The 20573-nt window shown below is 35.5% G+C and overlaps 1 protein-coding gene across 3 annotated transcripts; it reads left to right on the top strand.

The window, feature by feature from the left end:
* Positions 1–9736: 9736 nt before the first annotated feature.
* Positions 9737–20239, top strand: LOC132097736 (sodium-coupled neutral amino acid transporter 5-like). 3 transcript variants are annotated; one of them, XM_059503630.1, is made up of 16 exons: positions 9737–9835; positions 13593–13721; positions 14515–14599; positions 14879–14994; positions 17330–17403; positions 17532–17624; positions 17789–17864; positions 18238–18320; positions 18574–18632; positions 18746–18874; positions 18983–19062; positions 19156–19256; positions 19415–19530; positions 19638–19782; positions 19865–19968; positions 20047–20239. In XM_059503630.1, the coding sequence occupies exons 2-16, from the start codon at positions 13657–13659 to the stop codon at positions 20146–20148; spliced, it is 1428 nt and encodes a 475-aa protein (XP_059359613.1). In that variant the 5' UTR covers positions 9737–9835; positions 13593–13656; the 3' UTR covers positions 20149–20239. The 3 variants fall into 3 exon arrangements, with proteins under 3 accessions (XP_059359613.1, XP_059359614.1, XP_059359615.1); XM_059503631.1 differs by lacking the exon at positions 13593–13721 and having other exon boundaries at positions 9798–9835; XM_059503632.1 differs by lacking the exons at positions 9737–9835; positions 17532–17624 and having other exon boundaries at positions 13419–13721.
* The last annotated feature ends 334 nt before the right edge of the window (positions 20240–20573 follow it).

The following is a 20573-nucleotide window of genomic DNA, read 5'->3' as shown; positions in this document are numbered from 1 at the left end:
ACAATATTACTGTTTGTTGTTGTATTTTTCAAAACTTGAAACTGTGTGTGTGTGTGTGTGTGTGTGTGTGTGTGTGTGTGTGTGTGTGTGTGTGTGTGCGTGTGTGTGTGCCTGTATCAAACAAGTAGCCCTCAAGACTATTTTATCCCTTCAGGGAGCCCTCACTCACAAAAAGGTTGGAGCCCCCTTTTCTAATCATTCTGCTGGTGTCTCAATCATTGTGCATGGTTTCAAAAGGGATATTTTGGAAGTTGTGCCCTCTAGTGACGGAAGATGGATAACAATAATAGTTGGCAAGCTAAGGGATTTGAGGGGAAAATACGTAAATGCCTTTATAATTCTTTCTGGGGATTTCAATGAATGTCCTGACGAAATAGAGGATAGATAGCCACCTAGAGCGGCTCACTCCTCCCAAGGAAGCGATTTAATCTCTTCTCTGTGCTCAGACCTATCCTTGACTGATGCTTGGCGTTTTTTTAACCCAGACATCCAAGATTTCACCTGGAGTAATAGAAGTCTGATTTTGAAGTCGAGAATTGATTTATTTTTAGGTTCTTCTTCTGCTCTTCAATTTGTTAATGAGGTTAAACATGTTTATGCACCCCTTTCGGACCACAACTTAATTATTTTGAAACTAGGCTCCATTGACCCACAATCGGGCATGAGAGGTTATTGGAAGTTTAACAATACTCTTTTGAGAATTAGTACTAGCGGAAAAGATCTTCGAGATTGACATTAATAATGGACATAAGAAAAAGTGGGAGTACTTTAAGTATAAAATTAGACAATTGGCTATAAAAGATCTAAGGAAATAAAAAAAGAAAAATATAAGTCAGAACATGTCTTGATGAATAAGTTAACTCAATTAATGTCAAAAGGAAACATTAACCCAGAAGAAGAAATTGAGCTAAAAGCCATCCAAATTCAGATAGACCAAATATATACAGAAATGGCAAAGGGGGCATTTATTAGATCAAGGGCTAAGTGGCTGGAAGAGGGCGAAAAGAACACCAATTATTTTTTTGCTTTAGAAAAAAGGAATGCTAAAAGAATTTCTGTAACTGAGCTCTACATTGATGGCACCCTTTCTAAGGATCTTACTCACATTTCTAAATTTGTTAGCTCGTTTTATGGTAATTTATATCAGTCTAATTTTAACAGAGAAGAAAGTGTAATTTTTTTTTTTAAAAATTCAGCACAGTATCTCTTATTAGTGAAGATTATAAAGCATCTTGTGACGCTGATCTCTCTTTAAATGAGGTTAAAAATGCTTTGTTTGCTATGAAGAAAGGAAAATCTCCCGGGATAGATGGGCTAGGAGCGGAGTTCTATATTTATTTCTGGGAGCTTATTCAACTCCCTTTAATGCACATGTATAGGGAGTGTATTGATCAAGGGGACATGACCACAACAATGAAGCAAGGCATCATCTCCTTGATCCCAAAACCTGGTAAAGACCCTCACTTAATTGATAATTGGCGTCCAATCACATTATTAACTATAGATTATAAAATTCTGGCTTCTGTATATGCAAATAGATTAAAATCTGATTTAAATTCAATAATTGCAGAAACTCAAACAGGTTTCATGAAAAACCACCACATTAGCAATAAGGCTCGTTTTAGACTTGCTTGACTATGCTGACAATGTTGATTCTGACACCTTTGTTTTGTTTCTTGATTTTTACAAAGCGTTCGAAACAATCGAACACCCCTTTTTAATACAAGCCATTAAAGCATTTGGTTTTGGAAGCCCTTTCATCGACATTGTCAGCATGTTCTACAAAGATATAAATAGTTCTGTTATAATTAATCAAAATACTTCTCCAACTTTTCATATTAATAGGGGGGTCAGGCAGGGGTGCAACATTTCTCCCTTTTTATTTATCTTAGTAACCGAACAACTAGCTATACACTTAGTAAAGGAAGCAAGTTTTGAAGGAATAAAGATTTTTGGAAAACAAATAAAGATCTCACAGCTGGCGGACGACACCACCATTTTTTTGAACAACAAGGACCAGTTGAGCATTGTCTTTGAACTGGTAGAGAAATTCTCTTATGCGTCTAGTTTAAGGCTTAATCGATCCAAGTGTGAGCTGTTGCCACTTCATTGTTGTAGTGACTCTGCTATTGATAACATTCCAGTTAAACAGAATGTAAAATATTTAGGTATACATGTATGTAAAAATATTATAGTTAGACAGAACTTAAATTTTTCAAATAGGATACAGAAAACCAAATTAATATTCAACTGCTGGCTTCAAAGAGACTTGTCTGTCTTAGGTAGAGTATTACTCTCCAAGGCAGAAGGCCTTTCTCGCTTTGTTTACCCTTCTTTGTCTCTATTTGTAAAGGACTCAACTGCTAATCAAGTCAACAAGACTTTTTTAGATTTCATTTGGAAGAACAAGTCTCATAGGCTTAAAAGAATGTTCTCTCTAACCCTAAAGAAAAGGGAGGTCTAGAGATTTTGGATTTTATAGATGTGGTCAACACATTCAAAATTAATTGGTTAAAAAGGTGCATTCGAAATCCTGATTCTATTTTTTTCTTTATTCCGAACTTTATTTTTAATAAGCTGGGTGGGCTCTCGTTTCTTCTAAAGTGTAATTTCTACCAAATAAACTACCTATCAAACTGTCCAACTTCCATCAACAGTCCCTCTTGGCCTGGAAATTATCCTTCAATCACAACTTCTCACCACACAAATCTCTCCTTTGGAGCAACAGCGACATTCTTATTAGGAATAAATCAGTATTCTTCCCTAAGTGGTTCGATAGAGGAATTAACCATGTGCTCTGCTTATTTGATGATTCTGGCACCATGCTCTCTTATGAACAGTTTATGGAAGCTCATGAGCTATGGAAACAAAGATATCAGACAGCTTTCATTTATGTTGGATGGTGTAGAACTGTCTGATAAAAAATGTAACAATAAACATATTCGCCGACATTTGCAAAAGAGTAACTCCATTGCTCCAAGGGGGATGTTTTATTGGAATTCCTTAATAAGTGAAATAAATTGGAAAAAAACATGGTTGATTTCTCACAAATACTGTATCTCTAATAAAGCTAAAGGTCCACTTTAAACTTTTACATAACATTTACCCTACAAATTGTTTTGTTGCTAAGTTTCTAGACATTGACACATGCTGCAGCTTTTGTAAAGAGGACACTGAAACCATTCCTCATTTATTTTTTAATTGTCCAGTTACCAAAAGGTTTTGGTAAGATTTGGGTACTCACTTTCTCCAATCTCAAAATATAACTCACTCATTCACCCTGAAAGATTTTATCTGTTACTTTTGTTTCCCACAAGATGGCACCCTGAAGTTTGTATTAAATTTTATAATCTTATATGCTAAGTTCTTTATACACAAGCAGAAATTTTATAAGTCTTCCTTATGTTTTAAACATTATATTTTGGAACTTAATATGCTTCTTAAATCACACAAGCTTGTAAAGAACAAGAAGAATGGAAAACTTTTGTATAAATATTATGACCTATTCCCGAATCCTCTAGTCTTAATATTCTTATTTTTCCACCTCTATTTAGTATGTATGTTTTTTGTTCTTCTTTTTGTTTGTTTTGTTCTTTGTCTCTGGTATGGTATGTCTGTATAAATGTTTGATTGTATATTAATGGTTTTACACGTTTGTACCCAATGTTACCTTCAATAAAAGATAAAAAAAAAAAAAACAGACACGGAAGAGAAGACAATGCTGAATAAAAACTTAGTTTTTGCTATTTTTGGACCAAAATGTATTTTCGATGCTTCAAAAAATTCTAACCGACCCTCTGATGTCACATGGACTACTTCGATGATGTTTTTCTTACCTTTCTGTACATGGACAGTAGACCGTAAACACAACTTTAATGGAGGGACTGAGAGCTCTCGGACTAAATCTAAAATATCATAAACTGTGTTCCAAAGATAAACAGAGGTCTTACGTGTTTGGAACAACATGAGGGTAAGTTATTAATGATGACATAATGAAATATGGAAAATTCCTTCATATTACTCTAACATACAGTCCCCTATTCTCATTGACTACCAATACACTGCAAAAAAATTAGGCCTATAATTGTTCAGAATGTGTAATTCTAAATTTTAAAAGAAAATAGCTACATAAAAAGTAAATTGTTCAAAAAGGTGCAAATGTTTAATAATTCAGTGTAATATTTAAATATGAAAATATCTGATCATAAACACGTATTACTTTTACAAATAATATATATTAAATGTAAATTATTTATATGAACAAATCTAAATAAACATTTTGGATCATATATTGTGTATTCTAAGCAAAGATGTGGTTTTGCGTCATTGTTACATAATGATGTAACGTCACAATGTCATGTAGCAACATTTAACAACAAATCTACCAGCTTTTAGCAACATTCCCTAAAAATTGGATGTCAACATTGATTCACAGTGTCTGTCGGTCACACAAACGTGGATTATTAGCATAGACTGTATAGTGGTCTACCGAAGATACATTGAAATTGTAGCTATCACTGAATTTTCTACATGAGCCAGTGGTTCATGGACCCTAATAAGGCTGTTTATGAAATTTGTGCTGTTTATAATTTATAATTGTGCATGTGTTTTGGTTGTTATCACACAGATGTTACTCACATGGGGTGGATTCCAGTAAGTATTAACAATGATTAACACCTAAAAAATTCTATTTTAATTCAATTTAAATTTCAAGTTTACAAAACAAATTGTTGCAAAGCAACTTTACAGAAAATTACGTTTCTACAATATTTAGTTGTAGCTTATCAGTGGTGACTGTCAGTTTATGTGCATATGGCAGAAATGTATGGAAAATTAATTAAAGATGTAATCAAACAGACGATGAACACTATAAGAAGCAATTATTATATGATATAATCAAACTTATAGCAAAATTTGGTAGTTCTGTATGTTGTTTCAGGGTTAGCATCATCTGAGGTGTCCTCTGAGGGGATTGGAAAACTTGGCACCATATCTTTTCAGGTGTTCTGGATCTAAATGTAAATCCTGTGGCAAAACAAAGAAACAAATAGAGACATAATTAGCGTAGATGCTGTTCCAACCAAGTAAAATTAATTAGTTTAACCAAAGCTAAAGAATAATAATGCACATTTGATCAGATATAATGGCAGTCCAAAATTATGAGATGCATTATTTAATTGCTTGTCCAGAGAGATGTGTTTTTAATCTAGATTTAAAAGAAAGAGTGTGTCTGAACCCCAAACATTATCAGGAAGGCTATTCCAGAGTTTGGGTGCCAAATGCAAGAAAGCTCTGCCTCCTTTAGTGGACTTTTCTATCCTAGGAACCTACAAAAGTCCAGCATTTTGTGACCTTAGTGAGCATGATGGATTGTGGTATAAGACTAGTTAGGTATGCAGGAGCTAGACCATTAAGGGCCTTATAGGTGAGTAATTATATTTTTGTAACTGATTCGGCACTTAATAGGTAGCCAGTGCAGAGACTGTAAAATTGGGGTTATATGATCATATTTTCTTGACCTGGTAAGGACTCTAGCCGTTGCATTTTGGCCTACCTGTAGCTTGTTTATTGAAGATGCAGGACATACACCTAGCAGTGCATTTCAATAGTCCAGTCTAGAGGTCATGAATGCATGAACTAGCTTTTCTGCATCAGAAAAAGGTAACGTTTCGTAGCTTGGCGATGTTTCTAAGACACCCAGATTTTTCTCTGTAGTAGGAAGTAACATTGCACCTGTCTAGTTGCAAATTGTAATCGACAAGATTCTGTGTACTGTTTTTTGGTCTTATCTGAACTTAATAAGAGAAAATTACTGGACATCCAATCATTTACATTTTTAACCCCTTAACTGTCACTCACGTTTTTGAAGATAGACTTGAATGTGCATGATACAAACCTAAATTTTGTAACAAGATATTGATGTGCCATTTACATTGTAATGCAATGTTTGATTTAAAAATGGGTTTTAAAGGATGAATTTTAAATTTTCAGTCGATATATAACTTCTGATGATTTCTAAAATGTGATAGAGAAAAAGGCAACAAAGAAGTCTTTTTTTTAAACAAAGGTCAAATCTCCAGTTATAATTTAGATTTTTGAGGGTGCACTTTTGTCATAAATTAATCTATTACTTTTCCTACATCATTTTTAACAAAAAAAACATTGGTAAAATATATATTTGGGAGCCTTAGACCTGTCCAACAATATATAATTTGTCAAGATTAGATTAGATTTGATTGTAATATAGTGAAGTAACCGTAGGTGTCCTGAATTCGGGACGGGGTGACAGTTAAGGGGTTAACACACTCTGTTAGCATAGATAATTTAGATGTTTCATCTGGTCTGACGCAGGTAGCAAGTCATTTGTAATTTTAACAAGTACAGTTTCTGTGCTATGGTGGGGTCTGAACTTCTTCATAAAGATAATTTTTTTTTGCAGGAAGGAGCACAATTTAGCAGACACAATTTTTTCTAAAATATTTAGACATAAATGAGTCTGTAATATGCCAGTTCACTAGGATCTAGTTGTGGTTTCTTAAAAAGAGGATTAATAACAGCCAGCTTAAATGGTTTTGGAACGTGACCTAAAGATAAGTAAAGTGAAGTGTAAAAGTGACATACTGTACAGCCAAGTATGGTGACCCATACTCAGAATTCGTGCTCTGCATTTTACCAATCCAAAGTGAACACACCCCCGGAGCAGTGGGCAGCCATTTATGCTGCGATGCCCGGGGAGCATTTGGGTGTTCAGTGCTTTGCTCAAGGGCACCTCAGTTGTGGTATTGCCAACTCTCTAACCATTAGGCCATAACTTCCAGCAAGTTAACAATATTAAGAAGCAGTTCTTCTGCTACAGGTAACAACTCTTTCAGTAATTTAGTGGGTACAGGATCTAATAAACATGTTGTTGGTTTAGATGCAGTAATAAAGTGAAAATGAAAAAAGTCATGTCATTTGCCAAGTATGGTAACCCATATTCAGAATTGGTTCTGTGCATTTAACCCATTCAAGTGCACACACACAGCAGTGAGAAGTGGGCAGCTATATCCTGCTGCCCGGGGAGCAACTGGGGGTTCAGTGCCTTCAGCCGTGGGTATTGAGCTTGGAAAAGAGCACTGTTCGTTCAATCCCCCCATCTACAACTCCTGTCAGCACCATGACTCGAACCTGCAACCTTCAGGTTAAAAGTCCAACTCTCTAACTCTCTAAGGTTTATAAGTTTATTTAGCTCTTCCTGTCCTATAGTTGTAAAGCACTGCAGTTTATCTTTAGATGTTATCTAAAGATGTTATTTTATCAGTGAAGAAATTCATAAAGTCACTACTATTTAAAGGGTCAGTTCACCGAAAAATGAAAATTATGTCATTAATGACTCATGTCGTTCCAAACCTGTAAGACCTCCGTTCATCTTCAGAACACAGTTTAAGATATTTTAGATTTAGTCCGAGAGCTCTCAGTCCCTCCATTGAAGCTGTGTGAACGGTATACTGTCCATGTCCAGAAAGGTAAGAAAAACATCATCAAAGTAGTCCATGTGACATCAGAGGGTCAGTTAGAATAGAATATTTTGAAGCATCGAAAATACATTTTGGTCCAAAAATAGCAAAAACTACGACTTTATTCAGCATTGTCTTCTCTTCCGGTCTGTTGTGAGCTTTCAAAACACAACAGTTTCAGTGATATCCGGTTCATGAACGAATCACTCGATGTAACCAGTTCTTCTTGAACCAGTTCACCAAATCGAACTGAATCGTTTTAAACGGTTCTCATCTCCAATAAGCATTAATCCACAAATGACTTAAGCTTTTAACTTTTTTAATGTGGCTGACACTCCCTCTGAGTTCAAACAAACCAATATTCCAGAGTAATGCATGCACTCAAACAGTACACTGACTGAACTGCTGTGAAGAGAGAACTGAAGATGAACACCGAGCCGAGCCAGTTAACGAACAAAAGATTGACTCGTTGCTCATGTAGATATCCATATGCCAGAAACTGTTGACTAAAGCCCAGTTCATACAATGCATGATAATTATTAAGATAACGATAGCGTCCACAGCAGAGAACGATATAATCTGTTTATTCTAAGCACACGCTCATCCGCTGCTTTCAATTCTCAAGCTCGTTATAGCAGGATTCTGATTGGCTGTCAATGTTTTTAATCGTTTATCAGCTGAATTTTTTTTTTCTGAAACAGATTCCAATGATATTGTTTCTCTATGTCTTTATCATTATAGCTGTGGTGTGGACTCTTTTTTTATACTGAGAACAATTTTTAAAACTATAACATTACATCTTTATCGTTATCTTTATCGTTTGGTGTGAACGGGCCTTTAAGATTTACTACGATACATGGCAATCTAAAAATCGCAACAGTAACGTATTTAAAATAATTCATATCAAGTGAACAAGTTCCTATCACAGCAAACACCTATCAGAATCACCGAGGCAAATAAACGTGGATTACCGGGAGCCCTGCTGTTATTTCTACTATCTCTTAGGAGTTATAAAAAGATGAGGTGGACGGAGTTTAAAGCTAAACTCTAACTTAGCCCTGCTATTTTTGCACTGATAAAATCGGTACAGCAGCGTTATCCAGCCTTATTAGCTAGATTTGCTACGATAGAAAAATACTTACCCTAATGTTGTTGATGTAACTTGAAACGTTTAATGCTCTTCTCCGTGCGATGAAATTCATTTACAGTAATCAGGGAAAGTTCTTGTAAGATGAAAAATTGTATTCTTCTCTTGTCAATTTGAAACTCTACGGAATGAGCAATGGATTCCCGCGCAGCTCCGGATTTAAAAAGCCCCCTGAGGAAAAACATTGTGTAGAAGAGCAGAGCTAAACTGTCCAAATTGAAATTTTTTTCAATTTATTTTTTTGCTCGATACATGAATTGATGCATTCAGATTATCAGGATATCAAACCATTCAATAAAAACAAGTTTTTCATAAAAAAATTTACACATATTGAGAATTTCTAGTGGCATCTTGATGAAATATCGGTGTTTAACTTTCAACACTGCCCCCTAGTGGTCGGGAGCATTTCCATTGTGTTGTGGCTTAATTTCGTTGTGCTGTAAGAATTTCGTTGTGTTGTGGCTTAATTTCATTGTGTTGTAAGAATTTCGTTTTGTTGTGGCTTAATGTATTTGTGTTGTGAGCTTATGTTTGCTTTTTTAATGTTGTTGTGTTGTGCACTACTGGACCACCGTACATAATAGCTCAAAAACAATTAAATGCAAATATGTAAACAGAGTGAAGAGGTGCTGTCTTACAAAGCCAAAAGCAGTAAAAATGCAACAGCAGAGGTGTATCCCATTTCACATATTTATGCACTATTCATTACTTTAAATAGTGTGAGTAGAATGCTCACAATAAACATTTAGAAAATAAGTTCACATTCCTAGATGATGCCATTATACAGAGAATGTGCCCCATTTTTTTTCTCCCAATCGAGAATCAAGAATCAAATTCCTTCATAATGAGGTTTTGTCTGATTTAGTTCGCTTCTGGGCTGTAGGTTTGCACACACAAAGAGAAAGAAAGTGAAATGAGATTCAGAACAACTGACGTGAGAAGGCGGGCAAGACAAACTGGAAGTCCCGCTCTTTTTTTTAGAATTGAAGGTGTGGCTTAAAACTTCCCTTAAATGCTACCATGTTTCTGTCTTTCATATCTCTCTCTTTTTTCCTTTCACTCCATCTGTCTGTATTAGATGACATACTCAAGAACCATCTAGGAGTATCAAACCATAATTTTTCTATTTTTATATACCCTGAAAGATCTTTTTGTTCCCTACATTGAAGATTTTTAATTAAAGTATTAAAAGGTAAGAAAACTATATTATCACTCAGATATTCCCTCAACAGTATGTCAGTATAAACAACATAGTGGACAGTTGTCTAATGGTTTCTTTAAATAGAGTCACTAGTTAATAATTCATTTGTTTCTTGATGAATTGTTAGCACCATTCATGAGAAGGAGGTAGAAAGACCAAGTGCCATATGGCTTCCATATAGCCGAAAGTAGCAATAATTCATGACAGAATCAGATCAGAGAACAATCACACAACTGTCTGTAGGTTCACATGAATCTGTACCCTGTTTCTCCATTTAATCATAGTAGAATTATTGTATATTTCTCATACAGTATAATTGTAATGGCTGCTGTTGTACAGACAATCCATGCATATACAGTATATCTAGATTCTAAAACAGACTTAAATTTGAATATCCCTTGTTTACAGTGGCACTTGGTTGATATGGATTATGAATTGGCATATTTATCACTAAGAATTTTTTGTTTTTTTGCTCATACTCAAATTCTCACACACAAATTTCAGCTTCACTGGATTCACTTGAGGTGTGGACAGGATGTGGGGTGAATAGTGGTTTAAGTGATGAATAGTGGTAATAAGATTAAATATGATTCATCACATTTCCTTGCAACTGTTTTATTTTCCACATACATTCAGAGCTTCAAAAGCCACTTTACTGGTTTAAAATGCGTCAGACCTGTAGGATTTCAGTTCCACTTTGGCATAAAGGTGTTTAACGTCAACAGTACGTAATGGTACTTTATGACCGGTTTTACCATTTCAGTCAATGTGGACAGAGGCAATTCTTGAACAGTCTGTTCTTGTGAGATATCACAGAGTTTATCTTGAGTTGGATCACTGATATTGTTCAACTGAATTTCTCAGAGTTTGACATATCTTAGGCAAGTTACCAGAAAATAACAATAGATTATGTTACCTCCAAAAATAAGTAAAGACCATTAGACTTTATAACATCTAGTGTTTTGAGTCCTTTGTTGAGCTTTGTTCTACCCACAAGGTATTAAAACAATAGCTTGCTGTGAGTGAGGCCCCACATGTGTTACATATGCTAGTTCCTGTCAAGATGCTAGTCTTTGTGTGAGAACATCCTGTTTGATGATGATAAATCATCAATTTTTTAAATCATTCTTTTTTATTATAGCTTAAAGTAAACACTTGTGACCAAATGGCCACGTGTCTGCAAACATTGACATAATATCTTGTGTGTGTGTGTGTGTGTGTGTGTGTGAATACTGTTTTTCATGCTTACATTTGTCCAGCCAAATATTTATTATCTGACATGGTTCATGATTTAATTTAGTCAAATATATTGCTCAAGATTTTATTGCAAATAGCCTATTATATAACAAAGATTAATGAGTTGAGTGGGCATTTACAAAAAAGAAAGAAAAATTGCCAATACTTTTTTTTTTCATTTTAGATAAACTTCTCTTTAGTCTCTTAATAGGCAGTGTAACTATAACTATAATTTAAAAGCAAATTTTTATTAAAGATTAAAACAATTTATTGACTTTCACTTTTCACATTGACACACTTTTTTAGACAAACGTGACTTAATTAATCAGGAAATTATACATTAAAAATACATTAAATTAATTGTTTTGGTTCATAAAACCACATAAAACTATCAAAAGAGATTTGAGATTTTACTTGAACGCATACATTAAAAAAAAACACTGCCGATTCAAAATTTTTACGTGAATGAGAGTATTAAGATGGTAGACTCATACCAGGGCGTCCCTAAACACAGACACATGTCCACTCCTCCACACAGGAGTTCATCTCCTCCCCTTTCCTGTCTCAGAACACAGGTGAGCTCTGAATGTGTTCTCACACAAGCTGGACAGCTTCACTTAACACATTAACAAATGAATGATTGAGGACTCTCTGACCTCAGGATACCACGTTGCTACACTTAGAGACTTTTTTAATTTCTCTTTATCCCACAAGGGTGAGTTTTTTCTCTTTACTGCTGGAATACAAGCGTGTGTTTGAATAAGGGTGTGTAGGGAGGTTCATTCTGTTTCAATACAGATAAAGTCTTGCATCAGACAGACAGAGTCATGTGACCAAAACTTGCCTTACAGGATTAACTTTCCTTGTTTTACAGTTTTTGTAAGATGTTTTATTCACATCATGCATTATTTCACACCAGTTGTTCATTTTGGCAGTGAATTGATGGTTTGTCATGAGTAACTTTTGCATTATCCTCTTTTCCATAGACATATTTTACAGTATGGATGATGGTACACTGTTTAAGTACACTTCAGTTGAACTGTATATTGCTTCTCTTGCTTTTACTTTAAACAAGCACATAATAGATTATGCAGAGTATGATGGTGGTCTTCAATATAGTGTTTTAAATGGAACATTAATTAATCTGTGGCTCTAAAGCTAAACACATTTCTGATATTTTATTTTCACTGCTAGGAGCTTGACCACTAAAGACTGTAGTTCTGTGCTTGCCAAGCTTTGGCATGACTTCAGGCAGTATTCAGGGAATTCTGTGTCAAAACCCAAATAAAGCAGAGAATGAATACAGACATTTTCCCCAATTTTCCCCAAGATACTGCCCGTATCCTGAACGGCAGGTTAAGACTTAAATATTTCCTGATGTAGAACTGGCACATTTTTCACAATGTTTCCTTGTCATGCTGAGAGTGCAAGCTTAGGAAACGTTGCATCAGCCATGCTATTTGTACTAAAAGATGACTATATGATATACAAATACAATTCTTGGTTTATTTATAATAATAACATATGACTCACACTGTGTTGTGTCCATCAACACTATAGCTTCATGCTTAATTACCCTTGTGAAAGAGATGAGTGCTTAAATTTTATTCAGTGTGCACTTTAGTGTACTTCAAATTATTAAAAAGTAAATCGTTTTTTAAGAAAATATAATATTAATGAAATAAAAGGCTATTTTTTATGTGCACATTGTCAAATTAAAAGTTTTACTTTACATTTTACATAATGTAATGTATTTAATCACATATTAAGTACCTGATTGTAATTGTTAATTGTTAGTTGACCTATAGGCCTATAATACTTAGAGAAAGTTGTTACCATAGGGCTATGCTAACCAGTAAAAAACCATGACCTCTTGGTTAATCATCCCGACCAACTAAAACAGCAACAATGGCTTAAACAGAATTAAGAATTTGGAGACAGAGTTATCCATTCACCTGACAAATGGCATTCGAGTACAGGAAACCTGTGTGAAAACAGTCAGCTGAATTCGCAATAGCATAATACTCTTCTTATTTGGGAAGATCTAAATATATATAGTTTTTAGGTTACTACTCTAGTATGTAATTGCACATCCCACATATTTTTACTTTGTCTACAGTAATCAAGCTTTAAAAACACAGTAGTACTGCCAGCCTGAATCTGATGATGAAGGGGGAAAATATGCACACAGACACTCACAGCTGTTTTCTATCAAGGCAAATTTTTCCATTAGGTGTTTTTTAGCATGCAGTGATACTCTTCAGAATGTTTTTACCATTACTTTTCCCCTGTCTTCTCCTTGACCTTAATATTATTTACATGAAGGTTATGGTCCTGTTGCAAGTGATTGTCACTGATCTCAATGCTTAAGCAGATTTGAGCATGTATCTGCAATTTATGTTCTAGATTTTGGATATTTTTGCACAGTTCTCAGCAAAGCACTCATGTTTAATGTTAAATTCAGTTGTCAATTATATGATAATTTATCCTCAAACTTTTGTCTGTGTTTCAGATTGTGTTGACAGAGCTTGCAGACAGTGTTCTTCGGAGGATTGTTAAGTGTTTTACAGTGTAAAATGGAACTACAGAATGTATCAAACGGTCACCATGTTCTCAACTCTGACAGAATTCTTGAGAATGGGTAAGTTTCAACATCAAAAGAAGAGGGACTATCGCAAAAAAAGTTACTGCTTTAAAAGTTAACATTTTTTACATGACATCATATCTTCTAGCTTGTAACTTTTTCTGCCTATTAATGCAAAGCTTGGTTTGAAAGATACTAGGGATCTAAAACTCAGGTGTTAATAGACTATCATTAAATCAGACCTCAGGTCAATTTTCACGTGCATGTTGGGTTAGCCAACATGTGTTTTTTATATATAATATATTAAACCAAATCAGTATTTTTATTAATATTTTAAATTACTTTTTTAATCTTACTGTAATTTCTAGTCATTTTTATTCGTTTTTGTTTTTAATAAAGTATCATTTAAATATTTAGTTTACATTTTTATTTCCATTAGGATCAGTTAGTAATCGGTATGTTATCAGTTAGTAATTTTAGCACTTAAGCTTATTATACATGTTTTCATCTAATATTTTATTTCAGCTTTATTAACATTTAAATGAACAATTTAGTTTTTAATTAAAAGCAGTCCAGGAACTACTTAGTAATTTGAGCCTGCAACCGCTGTTTTAAAGGTATTTATTAATACAGCATTCACAAACCTGCTGCATTAATGAATTAGAGATAAATCTTATATCTTAAGGGTCCTCACCTGGTCAAAAAGTGAATCAGTAGCTTTTCCTGCAATTTTTTTTTTTTACATTTCCACTGCAAGATGAAATAGAGCTCAAAACAGAGCAATTCAAATGTATCATTGTTCCTTTGCAAAATAAAAAAAATAAAAAAACATTTTGCTTATATTACACAGATCTGATGCTCTTGAAAACATGACAGAGGGGGATACCTTCCTCCCCAGTAAGAGTAATGGAAAGACAGAAACTCAGTTTACAGATGTGAGTATCCAGATTTCAGAACTGGCTTCACAAAAACTTACTGTATAAGGCTGGATGAAACTGATTCGAATTATGTAAAAGACTCACAAACATAGACCCTCTATATTACAGTTAAGTATAATGTGTAACAGTAGGAATAACTTCTAACTACTCTGTCCTAGTAATTGTTTGTCGCGTTAATACACAGAAAAAGTGAATCTACTATTTAAGTTAAAAGAATATATTCAGATAAATAGACATACAATCCATGACTAACACAACATTCAACTTTTATTGCAGTTCGAGGGAAAGACTTCTTTCGGAATGTCTGTTTTCAACCTCAGCAATGCCATTGTAGGCAGTGGAATTCTGGGACTGGCTTATGCCATGGCCAACACCGGAATCATCCTTTTTGTGTAAGTCAAACTACACTTCCAATCAAGCATTTGTATTTAGGTTGATTTATGGTATAAATCCATAATAAAAATAAAGGTTATTGAAGGTGTGATAGTAAAAATTTGTTCTAGTGTTTCTTTTATGTCATAAACATAAAAAGTACTGTTTGTAAAGTGTGAATCGAAGAGCCCTCAAGTCTTTCTGGTATGTGCTCATAGTTAAAAATGTAAACAGAACATTTCAGGGTTCTAGAGAAGTGGAATAAGTCTCTGTTTGGGATTTGTCTGCATTTTATTCATTAACCTCAGTTAGTATGGAGGGAATGCGTGTGTTCCATATGCGTTTCTGACCGAGCATTAAGGCTTCTTTGTGTCCGTCTACATTTAACTGTAGGCATATGGCCATACTCCAGCGTGCCTCTGTCACGTACATGTACCAGTCACAACCAGCCTTACTGATGCTAAGTCAATACAAAATATTTACATGTTTTTTCTTGGATGATGTAGCATGTAACTTAGAGACCAATGTGAGGAGGAGTCAGGCAAACCCAGAGCTAAAAATTAATTCTTTCAATTTCACTGCCTCCACGTACCATGTTACTTACAAATCCAGTGCTAGGATAAATTATCAAGTTCTGGCACACCATAATACAACAATAAAATAGAACTATGCTCCTTGGTGGAACAAATGCAATTGCTAATCCTTGTGAATGACAGGATTTTATTTGTGTAATAGGGGAGCCAAAATGTCAATGTGTTTGTCTATGATGTGATACACCGACATGCACAGTTCACAGATCAGACCTGAGAGGTGTGTGTGTGTGTGTGTGTGTCTGTCTGTCTGTCTGTCTGTATCTCTGTCTGTGCGTCTGTCTGTCTGTATCTCTGTCTGTCTGTCTGTCTGTCTGTATGTCTGTATCTCTGTCAGTGCATCTGTCTGGATCTCTGTCTGTCTGTATCTCTGTCTGTCTGTCTGTATGTCTGTCTGTCTCTCTCTGTCTGTATCTCTGTCTGTGCATCTCTCTGGATCTCTGTCTGTCTGTCTGAGTGTTTCTCTGTCTGTCTGTCTGTCTGTCTGTCTGTCTGTCTGTCTGTCTGTATCTCTGTCTGTCTATCTGTCTGTATCTCTGTCTCTCTGTCTGTCTTTGTGTCTGTATCTCTGTCTGTGTGCCTGAAAGTGAAAGTCGTGACATTTGCCAAGTATAGTTACCCTACTCGGAATTGGTGCTCTGCATTTAACCCATCCAAGTGCACACACACAGCAGTGAGAAGTGAACACACCCGGAGCAGCTGTCTGTCTGTGTGCCTGTCTGTATCTCTGTCTGTCTGTCTGTCTCTCTGTCTGTCTGTCTGTCTGTATGTCTGTTTCTGTGTGTGTGTGTGTGTGTGTGTGTGTGTGTGTGTGTCTGTATCTCTATCTCTCTGTCTGTCTGTCTGTCTGTATCTCTGTCTGTGTGTGTGCCTGTCTGTATCTCTGTCTGTCTCTCTCTCTCTCCGTCTGTCTGTCTGTCTGTCTGTCTGTATCTCTGTCTGTCTGTCTGTATTTCTGTCTGGCTGTGTGTCTGTCTGTACCTCTGTCTGTCTGACTATATCTCTTTCTCTCTGTCTGTCTGTCTGTATCTCTGTCTCTCTGTCTGTATCTCTATCTCTCTGTCTGTCTGTCTAGCTCAGCCAGGTTTTTTTAAACAACTTGTTGTACAAACAAAGAGACAGAGAAGGAAAAAAAGAAAAAAAGATTTCTAGTATAGTTTAGATCTCAACAGCTAAAACAACAACAACAAGACTTCCTGCCAATTAAAACATTCAGCAATATGCAAATAGCGAAAAGTGTTACAAAATAGAACATGTCATTGACTTGCTGTTTTGCATGCCTTTACTACTGAGTTATTTGTTTTCTGTGTGTGTGTGTGTGTGTGTGTGTGTGTGTGTGTGTGTGTGTGTGTGTGTGTGTGTGTGTGTGTGTGTGTGTGTGTGTGTGTGTATGAGACAGTGTTGTTGTTAGATGTACTCTAAAGAAATGCACTCCCAGCTTGTCTAATGCATCATTAATGAGATTAGAAGTTAGATTTGTGTCTCCTCTGTCATCTCCTTGTTGACTGGTGATAATATCACGATTAAACTGCATTTTGTGCCGCCTAGGCCTAATCATGATTACATTAGCAATACTGAAAGTCAAATGACCGGCTGATGAGTCTGACAGCCTATAAGAAATAATGTTGTGGGGTAAAGATTTAACTGATTATCCATCTACACAGGTTATAAAATTGTATCATCATTTACTCACACATGTTGTTTCAAACCATGTTGCTTTTTGCTGTTGTTGCTTAGTTTTATCATTTGTTTAACCTGTTTGTAGAATCCTGTTGCTATTCATTGCTGTTCTCTCTGCCTACTCCATACACCTGCTTCTGGAGAGTGCAGGAGTGGTTGGTGAGAAACTTTTTATTTTTATCTTCAAGACAATCCTGATAACATCACACTTTTAAACTAACATCACACTGTTAAAATGCATCTTGACTTTTTTCTGAACTTTCCATTCTGTTTGTTTGTGTGTGTAGGGAACCGTGCATATGAACAGCTTGGGAACCATGCATTTGGTCAACCTGGGAAAATATTAGCAGCATGCATTATAACACTGCATAACATTGGAGGTAAAATGTAATGTATTATATATTTCAGTAGTTACCCACAATGTCAAAAAGACATATTAGGGATAAGCACTTAAATCCCTTATCAGGGATAAGCACTTAAAGCAATATGATCACTGAATACAGATGTACTACAACACTCAGTGTTTCTTTCTTTGATCCAACAGCAATGTCCAGTTACCTGTTCATTGTGAAAATAGAGTTACCTCATATTATCCAAGGTCTTCTGCCAGATAACTCAGAGTGAGTACCAGAACACAGTACTGATCCTGATGTGCCGGATACAGTGAGGTTCAAAACTGTAAAACTTTTAAGATTCTGAAAAAGATTAAATAAAAAATCCTGATCTTAAATAAGTGAGAAATATGTTCAAATAACCAAATTTGTGACAGTGAGCATCTGAACTCCTTTGTATCAAAGGTCAGATGTTCTTTGCTTCTTAAATTCTAAATAGACTTTAAACCTCACTGTAGTTCATTTTCATTTCATTTCAAACTCTCTATGCATGCAGCTAAAACAAGCTCTTAAGTGTCCATTCTGACTGCTTTTCACAATTATATCACTCCTTCTGACATGATATGTGGTGTAAAACATTTACATTTATTCTCTTTGTCAGTTTCTGGCTTCCTGACGGGAGGTATCTCATCATCATCGTCAGTGTCTTGTTCATTCTTCCCCTGGCATTGATGAAACAACTTGGTAGGTTCCTTTACTCACATCTTTCATTAAGTTTTCTCCCTCTGTCATTTGTCATACCATTATATTTCATAATAATCACAATCAAAAATGTACAAATCTGCACTAAAGATCTGTGTTAAGTGCACAGAAAGCAGGTTGCTAATACGATTGGGTGGGGTGTAATGTATCAGTATCTACCAGTTGAGCTTGAAAAATGATTCAAATTGTTATGGCTTGAACATGTAAATGCATTTATTATGTTTTTATTTATTAGGGTATCTGGGCTACACCAGTGGTTTCTCCCTCAGCTGTATGGTCTTCTTCCTTATAGCTGTAAGTCCACTTTCGATCCACTTAAATACAGTTTAAAAACACCAGTCTACATTAATAATTACTGACATGTGTAATGACAAATAAAAGCCTCTCTCCCTATTGTGTCTTATTAGGTCATCTACAAGAAGTTTGTCTCAGAGTGTCCTGATGAACACAGCTATAACAAAACTGTGCCCACTGAAAGCATATACAACTCCACCGATGACATGTGTGAAGCTAAACTCATAACTGTTAACCCAGAGGTTAGAGATATAATCTGCATATCAGACAATTATTATTATGTATCCTTTTTGCTTCACGTGAAATGCAGTGAATTAATCAGTTAATTTCATGTTTTTTATTGATTACAGACTGCTTTTACCATTCCAATTATGGCATTTGCTTTTGTGTGTCACCCTGAAGTGTTGCCCATTTACACAGAACTCAAAAAGTAAGACTGGAACTGCACTTTTGTTCAATCAGATTGGATTAAAAAATAATTTTATGCACTGATATATTTGCTTTTTTTATCTCCTTATTTTAGTCCAAGCAAGAAACGCATGCAAAAAGTTGCTAATATCTCTATTTTGGCCATGTTTGTCATGTACCTGCTGACTGCCATCTTTGGCTACCTCACCTTCTATGGTAAGAGAAAGTTTGCAAAAAAACAAAAAAAAAAACCTGTACCTGGAACTATGGCACTTACAATGAACCATGGTAAATAATAATCAAAGTGCCAGAATTTCAAGGTTTGTGATATTTGAAAAAGTTTGAACAATCACTGTGTGTCTACATATGTGCAGGAACTGTGGAGTCAGAGCTTCTGAATATGTACAGTAAAAAAGACACCCTGATGCTGTGTGTTCGGCTGGCTGTGGTGATAGCAGTGACACTGACCGTTCCCGTGGTCCTTTTCCCGGTACTTTCATTTTTTCTAGTTTTCCTGGCTCATTAGTTATTGCTTGCATACAATTCTTCATTAACATGTTGGTCGAGTGTTGACAGTACTTCATTGTTTTTCTCTAGATTCGTCGTGCTGTATTGCAGCTTCTTTTCCCCGATAAACCTTTCCACTGGGTGCGTCACATCTCCATCGCTGTTTGCCTCCTTTTCTTAGTCAACCTGCTCGTCATCTTTGTGCCCAACATTCGTGACATCTTCGGCTTCATCGGTAAGATCTGCCACATAGAGGATTTAATGGTCACATCAACATAATAAAAATACAGAACTGAGCTGAATGATTTTTGTTTTAGGTGCCACATCTGCTCCCAGCCTCATTTTTATTCTTCCGGGAATATTCTACATTTACATCGTCCCTGAAGAAAAGGAGCCGTTGAAATCTCGGCCAAAGATCCAGGTGAGAATCAGACAGAATGTAAGTAGTACATTCACAGATCTATGGCTTCTTTTTTTCTCACTGTGTTATGTTTTCCAGGCGATTGCATTTGTGACACTGGGTTTCATCTTCATGATTATGAGCATTACGTTCATCATAATCGAGTGGGTCACCGGAAAGAAGACGTTGGGTGGCCACTGAAAGAGCACCACCGGATTCCAAACCTTAAAGACCAAATCTAATACAGAACACAAAACTCTTGAACCTGCAACGTCTGCATCAGGTTCAGTTTCATTTACAGTAGTTTGATAGATATCAAACAAGTTAACTCCTCAGTTTCAGTACGTCCAAAATGAAAAATGGCTAGTTAACTAATTTCAAGAAAAACACAAAGAAGACTGGTAACATATGATCTTAAATAATTAAAGCTATGATCTTCTAAGGACATTTTACAAATATTTATGGAATTTTTAATGAAAGCCACTTTTACATGCAAAGGTATTGCTGTTATGACTGACAGATGGAACTTCCTAAACTACACAATACTAATAGGAAACTGTGAAACTGAGATGAGAATTCACTCATCTATATAGCCAAAGTTGTAAACATGCAGTTTGGAGTCTACC

The sequence above is a fragment of the Carassius carassius genome, chromosome 21 (assembly GCF_963082965.1).
Source record: "Carassius carassius chromosome 21, fCarCar2.1, whole genome shotgun sequence".
Classification (NCBI taxonomy): Eukaryota; Metazoa; Chordata; class Actinopteri; order Cypriniformes; family Cyprinidae; genus Carassius; species Carassius carassius.
The sequence above is the reverse complement of the archived record's forward strand: the minus strand, read 5'-3'. Positions and strand labels throughout refer to the sequence as shown.

What these genes read in the sequence shown, in the direction of transcription:
- LOC132097736 (XM_059503630.1), top strand. Translation starts at nt 13,657, where the DNA reads ATGGAACTACAGAATGTATCAAACGGTCACCATGTTCTCAACTCTGAC. An exon ending in GACAGAATTCTTGAGAATGG is followed by an intron (nt 13,722 to 14,514) that starts GTAAGTTTCAAC and finishes TATATTACACAG; the next exon opens with ATCTGATGCTCTTGAAAACA. An exon ending in GGCATTGATGAAACAACTTG is followed by an intron (nt 18,321 to 18,573) that starts GTAGGTTCCTTT and finishes TTTATTTATTAG; the next exon opens with GGTATCTGGGCTACACCAGT.